Genomic DNA, 18,311 nt, shown 5'->3' with positions numbered 1-18,311 from the left:
AGTGTGCATAATATACTGTTATATTCTTTAAAAAATGTACACATGTACATATACACTGTGCAGGCATAAAACCTCTAAAAAGACATATAGGAAACCAGTAACATTATTTCCTAAAGGGAAGGAACCTGGGGTGCCTGGGGATAGGGTGGTCTGGAAGGGAGACCTAACTTTTCAACATGCTCTTTTGTACCTTTTGAACTTTGTATCGAGTACAACACTTAACTTTTTGTCTAATTTAAAGAAAGAAAAAAGGAATACTCTGTTGCTTTATCTTTAGTTTTATTTTAAGAGATCATCTGCATTTTTTTCTGTAATAAACTTAAAAGACATCCACCCATTTTGTCAGATTCATTTATTCTTTAGCAATTTAAGTATTAAAATCACAGTTTTTGTCTCAATCCTTAATAATACTATATTCATTATATTTCATGTTTAGCTTTCTCATGGAGAAAAAGAAACACAGGCATAAACCTATATACTATCCACCTGCTGGTTCTGCAACATGATTTTAATAAAGTGTTACTGACACTTGAACAATTTCTATGATGTCGGCAGAGATATCAACAAGAGTGATTATTAAGTAGCTAGCCTTATAAGTCAAGAGTTATGATCTTTGATCCACTGCTCAATCCATTTCAAGATCTGATCTACATTATTTTCTAGCTCTTCTGGTTTATTACTGGGCAGCTGATGCACGATTTCTTCCTTGTAGGATGCTGTGGCTTCTTCATAAAGAACTTGAAAAATCTCACACTGAATATTGTCTGTTAGTTTCTTCTCATTATAACCCCTAGAAGGCAGGGAGGTTAAGCAAACAAAAAGCAAAATAAATGGCATTAACTGGAGTTTTAGAAACATACCAGAAACTGGACACTTTTCAATACGTGAAAAATTACAGAAATGGTCTCTTCACCTAGAGAGGAGTGACTGGTACCTGTTTATATGACAGAGTTTCTTGACACTAGGGTGAAACTAAAGATCACCAAACCAGCATTTAGGTTTGTTTGAATTTTTCCCCCCACAATTTGTCAGCTACTCAATAAATTCCCAATGAATTAGTAAATTAGCAAAACTCTCATAACTTAGTAATAAAAAGATTTGTAACCCAATTAAAACTTAAGCAAAGAATCTGAGTAAATATTTCTCCAAGGAAGATAAACAACTGTCTAATAAGGACATGAAAAGATGTTCAGCATCTCTAGCTGTGTAGGAAATGCAAATCAAAATTACAATGAGATATTACTTCACATCCAGCAGGATGACTACAACCAAAATATGAACAATAACAGCTGTTGGTGAGGATGTGGACAAATTAGAACCCTCATACACAGAGAGTGTGAATATGAGATGATGCAGCCACTATGGAAAACAATCTGGCAGTTATTGGAAGGGTCAAATACAAAGTTTCCATATTACCCAGCAATTCAATTCCTAGATATATAAACAAGAGAAATAAACACATGATGTCCACACAAAAACATGTGCAAGAATGTTTATGGATACAATATTCATAACAGCCAAAAAGTGAAACAACCCAAATGTCCACAACCTGATAAATGTATTTTAAAAATGATACATCCATACAATGGAATATTATTTGGCAATAAAAATAAATGAAGTACTGGTATATGATACAATATGAATGAACCTTGAAAACAAACTAATTTGAGAGGAGACAGGCATAAAAGTCCACATCCTGTATGATTTCATTCATATGAAATATCTAGTATAGACAAATCCATAAAGATAGAAAGTAGATTATTGGTTGCCTAGGGCTGGGGAACTGAGGGTAAATGGGGAGTGACTACTACTGGGTATGGGGTTCCTTTCTGGGGTGACAAAAATTTTCTTTTTTTGAGACGGAGTCTTGCTCTGTCGCCCAGGCTGGAGTGCAGTGGTGTGATCTCGGCTCACTGCAACCTCCACCTTCCGGGTTCAAGCAATTCTCCTGCCTCAGCCTCCTGAGTAGCTGGGATTACAGGTGCAAGCCACCACGCCCAGCTAATCTTTGTATTCCTAGCAGAGACGGGGTTTCACCATGTTGGTCAGGCTGGTCTCGAACTCCTGACCTCATGATTCAGCCACCTCGGCCTCCCAAAGTGCTGGAATTATAGGCGTGAGCCACCGTGCCCACCCCCAAAATTTTCTAAAATTGGTTGTGGTAATGATTGTACAACTTTTTGATATACAAAAAAACAAATGAGCAACTGATATATACACCTACTATGTACCCATAAAACTAGAAAAAAATCTGAATTATGTACTTTAAATGGGTGAATGTAAACTAAATCTCAATAAAGTGGCTATTTTTGTTTTTTGGTTGCTTTTGAGACAGGGTCTTGCTTTGTCAACCAGGCTGGAGTGCAGTGGTGCAATCACAGCTCACTGCAGCCTCAACCTCCCAGGCTCAAGCATTCCTCCCACCTCAGCCTCCAAAGTAGCTGGGACCGCAGGTGCATGCCACCACACTTGGCTAAATTTTTTATTTTTTTGTAGAGACCAAGGTCTTGCTATGTTGCCCAGGCTGGTCTCAAACTCCTAGGCTCAAGCAATCACCTTGCCTCAGCCTCCCAAATTTCTGGGATTACAGGTGTGAGGTGTGAGCCGTCCTGCCTCCCCCTCACCACCCAACCATGCCCAGCCTAAAACTGTTACTTTTTTACAACCTTTTCGATAGTTAAAAATACTAACTAGCTCTCTCATAGTTTTTTCATACCTTAGTCATACCCCTTGGCTATATATGTAAAACAGTAATTTTTTAATCAAAATTTTAAATTGTCTTGATTGAAAAAAAGCATATGTACCATATAGTCTCTATTACTTCTCTGCCCCAAAACTTTTAATGGCTTTTCACTGCCTAAAAAAGATAAAAGTTTTAGGTTTAGCCCCAATTTAACTTTTTCTATATGTATATTTGCTGCCATACTATTCTGTGCAAGGATTTACAAGTATCGCAAATAATAGTGGTTAGTCAGAGTTGACTATAATCAGTGAAAACCACACATTCTGACCCCGACCTTAAGCAAAATTCGGGAGCTTTCCTTTCTGAGATTGCTCTCTAATTTCTCTAGAATCTCCATATTCCCACAGCTTTGATCAAAAGACAGTGGGGATAAAAGACTTCCCTAAAAGTTTCTCTTTACTGGTTCTTCCGCATTAAATCTGATGCTCTATTTGTGGGTTTAACTCTGTATCTATTGAAGACTGTGAAATGCTGGTTTATTTTGTTAGTTTTTCATAAGCTTTCCCATTCCTGATGCAGGGATAATTTGAGTGAGTAGTGTTCAGTCAATAAGCAAAGAATATGTTAGGGGCTTGGCTGTTTTCCTAGCAAGGGTTTACATCAAAGAAAAAGCATGGCTAAATAGGGTTTCTTTTTTTTGTTTGTCTGTTGCCCAGGCTGGAGTGCAGTGGTGTGATCTCAGCTCACTGCAAGCTCCACCTCCCAGGTTCACGTCGTTCTCCTGCCTCAGCCTCCAGAGTAGCTGGGACTGTACAGGTGCCTGCCACCATGCCCGGCTAATTTTTTTTTGCATTTTTAGTAGCGACAGGATTTCACCATGTTAGCCAGCATGGTCTCGATGTCCTGACCTTGTGATCCTCCCACTTTGGCCTCTCAAAGTGCTGGGATTACAGGCATGAGCCACTGTGCCCAGCTGACTAAATTGGGTTTCTACACAGTATATTTTACTCAGATTGTCAGTTGAGATATTAATTTACTCAAAAAGTACTGCCCATATTTTAAAGTAGTCATATTTTCAAATAAAACCCTTTATTAGCTGGGTGCTATGACTCACACCTGTAGCCCCAGCACTTTGGGAGGCCAAGGTGGGCAGATTGCTTCAGCCCAAGAGTTTGAGACCAGCCTGGGCAACATGGGAGACCCCCATCTCTACAAAAAATAAAAAAATTAGCCAGACAAGGTGGCATGTGCCTGTGGTCTCAGTTAGTCAGGAGGCTGAGGCACAAGAATTGCTTGAACCAGGGAGGTGGAGGTTGCAGTGGACCGAGATCACACCACTGCCCTCCAGCCTGGGTGACAGCGAGACTCTGTCTCAACAAAACAAAACAAAACAAACAACAGCAATCTTTTATCATGGTCAATTTCAGGAACCCGAATAAAAGTTAACATTATGCTTTAAGAATCTAATGTTTTTCCTTTCTTACCTTGTTTCAAGTCTTTCGTACAATACATTGGTATCTGTTCTCAGCACAAAAACTATATGAAACCAGCGTTCAGGGAAGAAATCACAACCATGGTAATCAACAATAACTCCACCTTCTCTCATTTGGTTATCTAACTCATCAACTACCTGTAAGAAAAGTTTAAAAAAAAATGCTTCTTAAGAAAACTGAAGTCAACTTTCCTATGAAATTCAACAAATGCATACTTTATGAAAAAGTCATACTTACTCTGTCTTCATCTAAAATGGGACAGTCATACTCTTCATCATAGCCATCATACAATTGCTCTAAAAGAGATTTAGAATTGCTTGTTGAAATATTTTCTAAGTAACTTTAAGTAATTTTCAATTAACTCTAGACTTCAGGAAAGGAAATGTATCATCAATTATTCTTTTAGATACAAGGGTGGATACTAACAAAATAAATGTCACATAAACACCAAATATAAAGGAGCCATACTAACTGATAAATTGGAATTTTGTCTAGAGGGAAACTTGGATAGCAATATATCTGAAACTGCTTTAAATATCAAAACTGAAACCAACTAAAAAGAGTGAATAACCAACTTCAGAATTTGTGGGGCTACTAGAAGAGGACTACACTATTTTTGTTGAACTACAGATTGGCGGGAAGAGGAAACACCTGAACAGATACAAACACACTCACATACATTTAAAAGCAGATTAATTTATCAAAAGCAGTAACAGGCCAGGCATGGTGGCTTTGTGCTTGTAATCCCAGCCCAGTACGAGGTAGGAGGATCTCTTGAGCCCAGGAGTTCAAGACAGCCTGGGCAATATGTTGAGAACCTGTTTCTACAGAAAAAAAAAAAAAAAAATTAGGCAGGCATGGTGGTGCACACTTGTAGTCCCAGTTACTTGGGAGGCTGAGGCAGAAGGATTGCTTGAGCCTGGGAGGTGGAGGTTACAATAAGCTGAGATCACACCACCGTACTCCAGGCTGGGCGACAGAGCAGGACCCTGTCTCCAAAAAGAAAGAAAGAAAGAAAAAAGCAATAACAGATTCTTTATTCCAGAAATGAACCCTCTGTCACTGAGCTCACATCCTCATGGGGATAGAGAAGGGTCAGGACCCAAATGCTCCTGAACAGTATCTTTACTTCTAGATTTCCAGCATCCCAAACTGCCGTTCCTCATAAGAGTTAAATAGTCTCATTTCAGAAGGCAAAACAAAAATAATGTTCAAAGTTACAAAGGAGGCAAATTTAAATTTAACATAAGAACTTTCCAACAAATCACAGCTGGTTTTCAAAAGAAGTATTCTTTCAGGAGGTAAGACATACCATCTTACCCTTAGCCCCAGCCCTTAGGAGGTATTAATCTAAGGCAAGCTTAGATCATCCATTAACCATCTCTGAGAGCATGTTATATAGCAGTCTTCCCACCTCTTTCCCCTTAATATTTTGGTACGGGTTGAAATGAGGTTAAAATGAACATAAATTCTGAAGGGACACAGGAGTAGTCTGATGGTCACTGGGGGGGGCAGTCTGATGGACACTGGAGGGCACAAAAGCAGTTGTAACTCCTTGTCTTGCCTGGAGGGTCTGTGGACTGATTCTAGGCACATAAACCACCTTTCTAGCACTCTAGTGTGGCCTCTGCCTCCTTGGGCTATTGCTCACCTACCAGGAACTCTACCAACCTAAAAAATTAAACTGTCTTGGTATGAAGAAAACTGGTTAACAATTTAGAAAACAATCTAAATCCTTACTTTATACCACAAACCCCAGATGGAGCTATAAAGGAATGATTCATTTGAGTTTGTTGAGTAGCAGAAGAAATAAAAAGACTGATCCAGTTATTTAAAATGTTGACTCTCTGTTCCTTGAGAAATAATCAAATTCTAAGAAAAGTAACAGAATGGGAGAAATAACAAAGGACTGAAATGTAGATAATATAAAGACCTTAAAACCAAAATAACAATTGCTCAATAAACAAGAAAAGAATTCACACAAGATGGAAGAGTGGAAAAAATCAGTAAACGTACATGAAAAAATATTGAATTTTCCTAGCTATTAAAGAGATGCAAATTAAAATGAGTCTATATTTATGCCTGTTATATGTTCAATCCATTCAGATATTTACACTACCATTTAATTTCTAATTGGACAAAATTAGAAAATAAAAAATGTTGAACAATAAAAGTTAAATCTTGATTTACCAACTTTATAAAATATTATGTAATTAATTTTGTAAAAATTATGTAATTAAAATTAATAAGTATTAGAGTTATAGTATTATAGTTAACACAGTTTAAAAATACTATGTAGTATAGACTAGGCAGCAACATGATAAATGCTCACATATACAAGTGTAAAACACAAAAAGCAGAATTCAAAGCTGTCCTTACTAGCGACAAAGATTAGAAGAAAAACAAAAGCTTTGGAGTATTTTTCCATATACTATTTTTACAGTATTGCATTTTTTTTAACAGTACCACAAAATCTAAGAATACCTACAGCTGATTCTGTACTGTGTGGTAATCTTGAATAGATAAACACGGAGGTTCCTTCATACTTTAAATCTTTGACTTTTAAAAGATGACTCTGGCCGGTGCGGTGGCTCATGCCTGTAATTCCAGCACACTGGAAGGCCGAGGTGGTTGATCACCTGAGGTCAGGAGTTGAGACCAGCCTGGCCAACATGGTGAAACCCCATCTCTACCAAAAATACAAAAGTTAGCCAGGCGTGGTGGCGGGTGCCTGTAATCCCAGCTGCTTGGGAGGTTGAGGCAGAAGAATCGCTTGAACCCGGGAGGAGGAGGTTGCAGTGAGCCGAGATCGCGCCACTGCACTCCAGCCTGGGTGACAGAGCAAGACTCTGTCTCAAAAAAAAAAAAAAAAAAAAGAAAGATGACTTGAACCAATATATGCTGTCTAAAATAGATAAATAGATGTGTTAACTTTTAGGATTGAAGTCTTTATTTATTTTTTTTGAGACGGAGTCCCAGAGGCTATCAAGTCTACTGCAGATTTTTAGGTAAGTGATGATTGTAGCCTGTACCAGAAAAATGAACGGATCCCAAACTTCATTTCAAATTTCAAAAAAAGAATAAATTTTATGCTACTTTAGAAAGTTTCAATTGGAAGCCAAATTTATACTTGCCTATACATAGGATCTTAAGCAAAGATCAAAAAGGTTGATTTGTTTAAGGACTGAGAGATTTGAAAATTAAATCAACTTTCTAAACAAAGTTTTGCAGTTTATTTTTTTAAATTCCAAGTACAGATATATTGCTTGCAGAAAAAAAATCAATTGTGGGGCCAGAGTTAAAAGGGTGAGCATGGTGGTTCACGCTTATAATCCTAGCACTTTCAGAGGCCGAGGTGGGAGGATTGCTTGAGCCTAGGAGTTCGGGATCACCCTGGATAACATAGCAACACCCCAACTCTACCAAAAGAAAAAACAAAAAAATTAGCCCAGCATGGTGGTGCCAGCCTATAGTCCCAGCTACTCTGGAGGTTGAGGTGGGAGGACTGCTTGAGGCTGGAGTGAGCCAGGATTGCACCACTATATTCCAGTTAGGGTGACAGTGACACCCTGTCTCAAAAAAAAAATTTTTTTTTTTTTAAATTTTGAGACAGAGTTTCACTCTCGTCACCCACGCTGGAGTGCAATGGCATGATCCTGGCTCATTGCAACCTCCGTCTCCTGGGTTCAAGCAATTCTCCCGCCTCAGCCTCCCAAGTAGCTGGGATTACGGGTGCCCACCACCACGCCTGGCTAATTTTTGTATTTTTAGTAGAGATGGGGTTTCACCATGTTGGCCAGGCTGGTCTTGAACTTTTGACCTCAGGTGATCCACCCGCCCTGGCCTCCCAAAGTGCTGGGTTTACAGGTGTGAGCCACTGCGCCAGGCCCCACAAAATTTTTTAAAGCTCATTCCTACCTTAAAAAACCTTCCCAGCTGCTGCTGTTTGTCAAACTGTAAAATCATGACATTATGTTTAACTGCCATCCTAGAACTTATATACACTCAAGTGAAAGCTGTTCTTTAATCATATTGGGATGCTGGTTGTTTTGACACTGCTGCCAATACTTAAAATTTTTATTTTCATATTTCTTCTTTTGAAAACATATTCACCATATTTACCTCAACTCAACAAGAAGCTGATAACTCTAAAGCAATTAGAACAAGAAATTAACTGGTTTAGAGTGACTGGGTGCCTTTAAAATAGCTGGCTTTTTATGCGAAAAGAAAAGGGCAATTAATTCTGCATAGTGAAGTTAGACAGCCAAAGATATGACATTGGAGTTGGGCCTCCAAGGAGTTGTAAGGAAGATAAGGAAACCTATAAAGAGAACAGCATGCATAAATACTCGAGGTGGAAAATTCCTAGTGTGAGAACAGGGTATGATGGCTGCACTGAAGGGGACATAGGGGAGAGAACGGCTGCAGGTAAACTGTGGCCATTTTATAAAGAATCTCCTATATTTCCTGAAGGAGAATGGACTATGTGAGTAAAAAGTTCAAATCATGTCATTCTCCTTCCCCACTTTTAAGAAAATGATAGTGTAGAAGAGGGAAGAAAGAGATACTGAAGAAGTCAAACAGGAGATTCTAGGTAGGATTCTAGGCACAGCACCAGGGGTCTTGATGAAATAGGGGTACTGTAGGGATGTGTCGGAGAAACCGTCAAGATTTAAAGGCCAAGTGGATCTGTGTGGAGAGAGTGAATGTGTATTTATATGCTTGGGAGGCAGAAATCAGAGGAGTGGGCAAGTATAGTCAAGGATGCTTTCAGAGCACGTGCTTTAAACATACTAATTTAGAGCTGTAAACATCTGGGAACTATCCAGATGGTTGTCTAATAGGTGTCTAGAAATAGGGCTGTTTTAATTATAAATTTAAGTCATCAGCACAAGGGAGTGAATAGTCCTGAATGAGTGAGATTACTAGTGGGAGGGGCAGAATTACAATATGGCTGCAATGAAATCATGGGGCAAACAGGTGGAAGGCGAAAGACCAGAGGCAAAGATGGGGAGAGAGCAGTGTCAGAGAGGTCAATAGAGGAGTTAGTTTCCAAGGCTTCCAGTGGGAGTTGATAAGGGGAGAGAAAAATGGGATTCAGAAAAGGATAGAACAGGGATCAGCATTTTTTTTTTCTGTAAAGGGCCAGGTAATACCTTACGCTTTGCAAGCTAGTCTTTAGCTCAGAAGTCATACAAAAACAACAGTAGCTTGCCAACCCCTAGGTTAGAGATATATCAAGATTCTAAGTGTTCAAAGCCAAGCTATGCTTTACAATTTCTACTGGAAATGGATCCAATGTCAATATATTACTTCGTCTAGACCTATGGGCATCCTGCAGTTAGGAACAGAGGCTGAAGACTGAAAAACTGCTGCCAGGAAAATTAAGGATGCTAGTAAGAGTATAAGAATGATTGTATATAGGAAAGGGTATCAAGTGAGGAGGAGTCTTGAGACTGGAAGAATAGCAATAAGAGAAGCACTCTTATAGTCATACCACAGTAAGACTCTTTTTTTTTGAGATGGAGTCTCGCTCTGTCGCCCAGGCTAGAGTGCAGTGGCGCGATCTTGGCTCACTGCAAGCTCTGCCTCCCAAGTAGCTGGGACCACAGGCATCTGCCACCACGCCCAGCTAATTTTTTGTATTTTTAGTAGAGATGGAGTTTCACCGTGTTAGCCAGGATGGTCTCAATCTCCTGACCTCATGATCTGCCCACCTCGGCTCCCCACAGTGCTGGGATTACAGGCGTGAGCCACCGCACCCGGTACACAATAAGACTCATAATAGTTTTTTTTTTTTGAGACGGAATCTCTCTCTCTGTCACCCAGGCTGGAGTACAGTGGCATGATCTCGGTTCACTGCAACCTCCACCTCCCAGGTTCAAGTGATTCTCCTGCCTCAGCCTCCTGAGTAGCTGGGATTACAGGCACCCTCAGCAACGCCGGATTTTTTTTTTTTTTTTTTTTTGAGACTGAGTCTTGCTCTGTCTTGCCCAGGCTGGAGTGCAGTGGTGTGATCTCGGGTCACTGCAGCCTCCGCCTAACGGGTTCAAGTGATTCTCCTGTCTCAGCCTCCCGAGTAGCTGGGATTACCGGGGCCAACCACCATACCTGGCTACTTTTTTGCATTTTTAGTAGAGATGGGGTTTCACCATGTTGGACAGGCTGGTCTTGAACTCCTGACCTTAGGTGATCCACCCGCCTCGGCCTCCCAAAAGTGCTAGGATTACAGGCATGAGCCACCGTGCTGGGCCAAAGTGCTGGAATTTACAGGCATGAGCCACCACCCCCCGCCAGTTTTCTTAAACTTGATTCCCATCTTTTTTTTTTTTTTGCCTTGGTTTTGGGAGTGAAGATGACCTCTCTCAACTACTACTGCAATTCCACATGATCACCAGGATGATACTAAACTTTTAGAAATACGTTTAAAATAGGGTTTTCTTAAAAGCCTTGTTTCTTTTTTTCCGACTTTAGTGAGCATCAGAATAAGCCTTATTTCTTTACAGCAAGATTTCTCAACCTTATTACTAATGACATTTTGAGTCTGGTAATTGTTACTAAGGCAGACAGGGGACTGTCCTGTGAACTACAGGATCTTTAGTAGAATCCCTGGCCATCACCTCCCCCTCCATGTGACAACCCAAAACGTCTTCACACATTGCTATACCCCCAAAGGGCAAAAATCACCTAGTTGAGAATCACTTCATTATAGATGATTGCCTGGTTTCCCTTAAAAATATATCCCCACTTGAAATAAAAATGAGGTTGGTTGCCCCAGAATATTTCCAGATATATTCAAACAGGATCTGGGTTAAAAAATCTGGTATGTCAAACCTTACAAAGTACCTCATCAGGCTGGGCGCAATGGCTAACACCGGTAATCCCAGCACTTTTGGGAGGCCAAGGTGGGAGGATAACTTGAGCCTGGGGAATTGGAGACCACCCTGGGCAACACAGTGAGGCCTTGTGTCTGTAGTCCCAGCTACTGGGGAGGTTGAAGCAGGAGATCACTTGAGCCCGGGAGGCTGGGGTTGCAGTGAGGGGAAACTGTGCCACTGCACTCCAGCCTGGGCCACAGAGCAAGACCCTGTCTCAAACAAACAAACAAACAAAACCCACAAAGTACCTCCATCAAACTCCATGTCAAGTCAGACCAGAAATCTTTTATCTGGCATTACAGGAGGGGGAAAAAAATACTTTTCCTTTAAGACTTAGATCCCATTTCATGAAATAATCTCACTAATAACAAACAGGATGGTTGGGACTATACACAACTGACTAAAATGGTGTTGAGTACTTGAGGTACAGTGGCTCTCGTCTGCAATCCCAGCACTTTGGGAGGCTAAGGCAGAAGGATCATTTGAGCCCAGGAGTAAACCAGCCTGGGGAACAAAGCCAGACCCTGTCTCTGCAAAAATAATTTTAAGTTAGCCCGGCAGGATGGTGTGTGCCTGTAGTCCCAGCTACAAGGGAGGCTGAGGCAGGATGATCACTTTAGCCCAGGAGTTCAAGGATGCAATGAGCTATGATCAGGCTACCACACTCCAGCCTGGGCAACAGAGCAAGACTCTGTCTCAACCAAATGAAATGGTTTAAGTACTGGTAGGAGAGGACCCAAAGAAGAGGAAGACAAGTGCCTTATACTGGATTGTCCTTGGAGTGGTGTCACCATTGCTCTCAATGCTATTAATGCTCTAATTAGTTTAGAAATGTTAAATTGAGTGAAAGTAACATTGGAATGCATGAATGAAATTGACTATTATGTGACTCAGAAATCACTTGTCAAAAATGGTGGTGTTCAACAGTGAGGAACAAAACCACATTTCATATAGATATAAAACGGAAAGGCCGGGCTGGGTGCGGTGGCCCACGCCTGTAATCCCAGCACTCGGGGAGGCCAAGGCGGGTGGATCACGAGGTCAGGAGATCGAGACCAACCTGGCTAACACGGTGAAACCCCGTCTCTACTAAAAATACAGAAAACTAGCTGGGCGTGGTGGCAAGTGCCTGTAGTCCCAGCTACTTGGGAGGCTGAGGCAGGACAATGGCGTGAACCTGGGAGGCAGAGCTTGCAGTGAGCCGAGATTGCACCACTGCACTCCAGCCTGGGCGACAGAGGGAGACTCCGTCTCAAAAAAAAAAAAAAAAGGAAAGGCCAGGTGCGGTAGCTCACACCTGTAATCCCAGCACTCTGGGAGGCCGAGGTGGGCAGATCACTTGAGGCCAGGAGTTCAAGACCAGCCTGGACAACATGGCAAAAGCCCATCTCTACTAAAAATATAAAAATTAGCCAGGTGTGGTGGTGCACACCTGTAATTCCAGCTACTTGGGAGGCTGAGGTGCAAAGATAGCTGGAACCTGGGACATGGAGTTGCAGTGAGCTGAGATTGTGCCACTGCACTGCAGCCTGGGCAACAAAATGAAATTCTGTCTCAGGAAATAAAATGAAATGAAATGGAAAATGAGTAGTTGTATGATAGCAAATAAAAATCTAGGTTTTAGAAACTATAACCTTGATAAATTGACGTTCTTTTGGACAAAAAAAATTTTTAATTAAAAAAAAAATATATATATATATACAAACACTATAACCTAATTATCAGCCCTGGATCAAAAATGAACATGATACTGGCTTATAGTATCAGGAATATGAAAAACAAAGATGCTCAAAATTAACCTGCAAAGAGAGACACTTATAAATTTTTTTTAAAAAAGTGGAGACATACTGGGAGACACGAAGGGTCCTTAATATAACCAAAAGGACAAAAAAATGGGACCTAGGAAGTTGGGCAATTGAGGAAGATAATCAAAGCAGGTTAAGAATTCACTATGAATAAAAATCCTGAGCAACTGGTCTCTCCAAAGGGGAGTCATGGTTATACTTCAGCAATCTGAGACAACAGATCACAAGAGTGACGTACACACCAGAGATCATACTATGATCTATGTATCTGAAGACGCTTAAGGTGACACCCTAGTGGTCAAAAATAGACTGCAGTACTGCAAATTGCTGCAACTGCCAACTGTTACTCCTCTTGGTGACAACAAGGAGAAAATTGCTTTTAAAAACATAACTGCCAAAGCACCAACAATCGAATGAATGACAACTTTATTTTTCTTACACTTTTAAGGCTGATGAAAAACCTTCATTTCAAATGAAAAGTATGGTAACTGTGTTTACTCATTATTATTAGTTTTCTAAAACACAACTTGAAAACATCCAGCATGCATGTTTAATATCAGTACAATGAATTCAAGACCAAGTATACATGTTACATTCAGCAAGGCTAGATTACAAATTATCATAGTCATCATCATCATCGTCATCATCATCATCGTCACGTTTTCTTTTCAGTGCATTTGATGATTCATTGGCAGTATTTTGTGATGACACCATATTAGTGGTAATAAGAATGTTTTTGGACCCAATTAATGATGGATTAATCAGAACATTCTGAACTGCTGAGGTTGCAGGAATTGAAGCTTTTACAGCTGGAGACTGAGAAGTAGGCATCTGTACTGTAAACCTTTGACCTGTGAGGGACATGGGAGTCCCTACTTTAGTTGAAACAGACATGGTCTGTGGGGTTGGTGTGCCTAGTGTGGGAGTACTTGGTCTGCTAGTAACTGAACCAACACTTAACCGCGGGACTGTTATTCTTCCCGCAGAAGTTGATGCCTTTTTCTGTAAAGATTTCAGCCTATAGTTTGGAGCTGTTAAGCAGTATCTATCAGGTGGCAACCTAGGACCTGAATATGGCTTGATCAATGGCAAAGGGGTTTGATTTCTTTGCCTTGCAATATCTAATAAAAAATCTCTTGGGGGAGGAGAGGTAAAAGACTGATCAGCGCGGCACTGGATTGCCAATCGCACATCATCTGCATCAACAGTAGCTTTCTTAGCATGGCTTGAATAAATTTTTGCATCATCTAGAATTGTGGTCACATATCGGAAGGCAAACTCCAACATCTGATTTATAACTCTTGGCTCATATTCTGTAATCCCCATATCCTTCAGGATTTGTGCCATCATCTGTGCATCTTTCGGCATGCTCTTGGGAGAAGCCATCTTGCCAGACTCCATGATATCCGATGATCAGACTTTAGATCATTTGAAAAAAATATGTACATTAGATCAATCTGAAATAGTTACTTTAGTAGCAACTGTCAGGAACTTAAAAAAATTTTAAATCTATGTTAAACTGTAAAAAAATTTTTAAAATTTAAACCATATGTTTTCTTAATTTTAATGAGGCATACTTAAGGTCGCTTTAATTTATTGAGTTCCTATCATGTACAAATCATTGTCGACTATAAAAAGATGAAGACACAAATAAGGGAGCGATAAAAGATTAGGGGAAAACAGGGTAAAATAAATAAAAACAATGATCATCTTAGAATATATGCAGTTGCATGCAAATCTCACACTAATCTAAGATACCACAGCATAGTCAGGTCCCACACCTGAGCTCAAAACAGTCTCTTTCCAGTGAGACCAATATACTCACTGTGCTCGTATATATGTTTAGCAGTACCAAACCTTTGTTTGCTCAACTTAAAAACATTCTCCTTATTCACATTCTACCTATCCGAAAGCCAGTCTCTTTATAGGAGCCTTCCCAACTATTCACAAGAATTGCCAGCCATTTTGAAGGCGGAAGGGAAAATGGTCAAAATAACCAGGACATAGCATTAGACACTTAATATTTCTGTGGTTTCCCTAACAGAGTATATATCCTTTAATGGCAATCTCTGTTTTTTTGTACCCTATGACAATACCCAGCACTAACACTCCACTTACCAGACCTTAAAACAAAACAAAACAAATCTAACACCAAAGTGTCCCTTACCTTCTCGAGCTAAATCACCCACATTAATGTATTTCAGTCCTGATTTTGACGCAAGTTCTTTGCCTAGTGTGGTTTTTCCAACCCCTGGTGTACCTGTAAGACAAGCCACAGAAAAATACTGTTTGTGAAATACTACTTATCACACTCCAGTCCACCTTCTGTCCTTCCTTTTATTTTTGAGACAGAGTCTCACCTGGCCTCTGCCCTTAAAAGTTCTTGACGACTGAAATGAAAAATTTCCTAATTAGCAATCATATGTAAAATTTTTTTTTTTGAGACAGAGTTTCACTCTTGTCGCCCAGGCTAGAGTGCAGTGGCACAATCTTGGCTCACTGCAACCTCCACCTCCCAGGTTCAAGCGATTCTCCTGCCTCAGTCTCCTCAGTAGCTGGAATTACAGGTGCCCACCACCATACCCAGCTAATTTTTGTATTTTTAGTAGAGACAGGGTTTCGCCATATTGGCCAGGCTGGTCTTAAACTCCTAACCTCAGGTGATCTGCCCGCCTCGGCCTCCTAAAGTGCTGGGATTACAGGCGTGAGCCACCATGCCTGGCCATATGTAAATTAGCATGTACTACGATCTAATAAAAATTTTCCAAAGCTAACTGAATGTCAGAATATTACCCAGTGTATTGATTCTCCAGGGGTGGGGCTCAGCAGATTCTGACGCCAATTCAAACTGCCTGCTGCTACCGGGGAACTGCTGAGAATAAAATTAGCCACCTCGTGCTGGGCGCAGTGGCTCATGCCTGTAATCACCGCACTTTGGGAGGCCGAGGAGGGCAGATCACAAGGTCAGGAGATCGAGACAATCCTGGCCAACATAGTGAAACTACATCTCTATTAAAATACAAAAATTAGCCGGGCGTGGTGGCGCGTGCCTGTAATCCCAGCTACTCAGGAGGCTGAGGAAGGAGAATCCCTTGAACCAGGTAGCTGGAGGATGCAGTGAGTCGAGATCGCGCCACAGCACTCCAGCCTGGCAACAGAGACTCCGTCTCAAAAAAAAAAAAAAAAAATTAGCCACCTCGAATCAATTACAATAATTTATTCACCTTTTTCTTTTTTTAAAGACAAGATAGCTCTTTGTTACCTAGGCTGGAGTGCAGTGGAACTTGGCTTACTAGAGCCTCTACCTCCTGGGCTCAAGCAATCCTCCCATCTCAGCCTGTCCGGTAGCTAGGACCACAGGTATGCACCACCATGCCCTGGTTAATTTTTGTAGAGACGGGGTTTGGCTATGTTGCTTAGGCTAAGCTCAAACTCCTGAGCTCAAGCGATCTCCCCATCTCCACCTCCCAAAGTGCTGGGATTTACAGGCATGAGCCACCCACCTGGCCTATTTGCTTTAATTTATAAAGATTTAAAAACTGTTCATGGCCACGTGTGGTGGCTCACGCGTGTAATCCCAGCAATTTGGGAGGACAAGGCGGGAGGATAGCTTAAGCTCAGGAGTTCGAGACCAGCCTGGCCAACATAATGAGACTGTCTCAAACAAAAACAAAAACAAAAACAAAAACTGTTCATGTTAAAATTAAGCAGTCTGAAAGACACCGTATTACCTCTACTGACCCCTTGCGCCCTTCCCTAGAGATAACCACTGTAAACCAGTTTCCTTTCCCAAAGAAAGCCTATTTATGTTTGCATATAAATGTACATATATGTACATACTCTTTGTTATATAAATACAACACATATTCCCTTTTACATAAATGACAATACTATATACATTGTTCTTTACCTTCCCCTTCTGATACCTATTAAAATTACATTTCAAGATCATCAAATTCATAATTTTCAGCTATTCAGATTTAACATCCCTGATATTAAACTTGAGCATAAAGATAACAGGGATAATCCAGTTCCCATACCCAGGAGAATAACGGTCACCTCAAGTCCACTATAATACACCAAGTCTGAACCCTGGACTCCACGTTTTCAATAAAATGTTCACTTTAAAGTTTTGACAATGACTTAATAACCAGGGCACTATGTTTCATCCATGCAAAAAGATGTAAAATCTTCCGCTTAAGGAATCTAAAATTCTAAACGTTATTTGTGGGGTGGCTAATCTGCACCTCTCAAAAACAGACATGTCTTGTGCGCTGCCAACAATTTTACGTTTGGGTGAATGCTGTAACTTTACTGTTCCCACAAAGAGTCTTAATTTTTCTGTACCTTGCAATAAAATCTACATGCATTAGATTTTTCCACGAATGGCCTACAATTTGATAAACACTTTCAGGACTAAACGGCTAGCAAAAATATTCGTTAAAGTCGTTATGCAGCATTTTAATACCCTTCACTGATAACACGCACCCTGAGTATGGCTTCAAAGACCCACTCCTACGCGAGAAACGACCCGAAATGCTCACTATATGCCTTCCTTTTAAGGGGCGGGGGGATCCTTTGATGTAACTCAACAAAAGCATACAGCAATTTCGTCACGTCACAAACATCTGAACTCGTTTACCGAAATCTAATCTGAGGCGTTTATCAGAAGCAAAGAAAAAATAAAATACGGCCCACGGAGGCCTAAGGAGTGAGGCATCCACCATTAATGACTACCGGGAAGCAGATATGGCCTTACGTTATTTCGCTAAAAATCCCAAGGCCAACCCTGCCAAAGAATCAACAACCCATTTTACAAACGAAATACCAGATTCAGAAAGACTAAGCAGGTTGCCAAGCTGGAAAGCTGGATCTGCCGACCTCTCTCCATTCCCCCCCCCGCCCCCCCCGGAGCCTCAGGCCAACGGAATTAACGTTCCGCGTCCCCTCCCCCGCCTCCCGCAACGCCCGCGAGGGTCGGCTCCCGGGGCGCTGACAACCGCCTCGTGGCCCTCGGCCGGCCTCCGAAGAGGGCAGTGAGGGGCCCCCACCTGGGCGCCCGATGCCCAGAGCACTCTGCGCCCCCAGCCTGCCCCAGCCCAGTCCCTCCCGGCCGCGCGCCCTGACCGGTGAGCAAGATGTTCGGAAGCAACATGGTCCCCGCCGCGACGGCTTCGGGCGCCTCGCTCACGTGCCCTTTGCACTACTGGGAGGAGCCGGAAGGGGCGGGCGGCAGCAAAAGCCCACAGCCCCAAAGGCCCCGAGGCCCACCGCGGCGCCCCTAGCCTGCCCCGGCGGCCCAGCCGCGGCCCACTGGTTACGTGGCTTTCGATGACACATTTCCGTCGCAAAGTTGGAGGGTGGGCGTAACTCGGGTCGGTACTTCGGGTCAGGCAGTGCGCTGGATGCCTAAGTCACACACTCCTTCGGCGGTCCCCGCCCTTCGCTTGCG

General features: G+C 41.6%; 3 protein-coding genes across 5 annotated transcripts in view; 1 reads left to right on the top strand and 2 right to left on the bottom strand.

Annotated features, from left to right (window-relative positions):
• Positions 1-262: 262 nt before the first annotated feature.
• On the bottom strand, positions 263-18,311 carry AK6 (adenylate kinase 6). Of its 3 annotated transcripts, none has more exons than XM_003806786.6 (5): positions 18,181-18,311; positions 15,027-15,119; positions 4,414-4,472; positions 4,168-4,313; positions 263-790 (listed from the first exon to the last, which is right to left on the bottom strand). In XM_003806786.6, the coding sequence occupies exons 1-5, from the start codon at positions 18,197-18,199 to the stop codon at positions 598-600; spliced, it is 510 nt and encodes a 169-aa protein (XP_003806834.1). In that variant the 5' UTR covers positions 18,200-18,311; the 3' UTR covers positions 263-597. The 3 variants fall into 3 exon arrangements, with proteins under 3 accessions (XP_003806834.1, XP_003806833.1, XP_034815890.1); XM_003806785.6 differs by lacking the exon at positions 18,181-18,311 and adding an exon at positions 17,987-18,124; XM_034959999.3 differs by lacking the exon at positions 18,181-18,311 and adding an exon at positions 17,502-17,674.
• TAF9 (TATA-box binding protein associated factor 9) lies at positions 13,269-18,005 on the bottom strand. The gene is made up of 3 exons (XM_008957371.4): positions 17,987-18,005; positions 15,027-15,119; positions 13,269-14,277 (listed from the first exon to the last, which is right to left on the bottom strand). The coding sequence occupies exon 3, from the start codon at positions 14,258-14,260 to the stop codon at positions 13,469-13,471; it is 792 nt and encodes a 263-aa protein (XP_008955619.1). The 5' UTR covers positions 14,261-14,277; positions 15,027-15,119; positions 17,987-18,005; the 3' UTR covers positions 13,269-13,468.
• The window catches only part of RAD17 (RAD17 checkpoint clamp loader component), a 45,863-nt gene continuing 45,327 nt past the window's right edge, over positions 17,776-18,311 (top strand). The window contains exon 1 of the mRNA XM_055112325.1: positions 17,776-17,988. The gene's annotated coding sequence lies outside the window, so the exon portion shown is untranslated. The remainder of the gene's footprint in view (positions 17,989-18,311) is intronic.

Source organism: Pan paniscus, chromosome 4 (assembly GCF_029289425.2).
Source record: "Pan paniscus chromosome 4, NHGRI_mPanPan1-v2.0_pri, whole genome shotgun sequence".
Classification (NCBI taxonomy): domain Eukaryota; kingdom Metazoa; phylum Chordata; class Mammalia; order Primates; family Hominidae; genus Pan; species Pan paniscus.
Note: the sequence above shows the minus strand (reverse complement) of the source record. Positions and strands in the feature narration are given on the sequence as shown.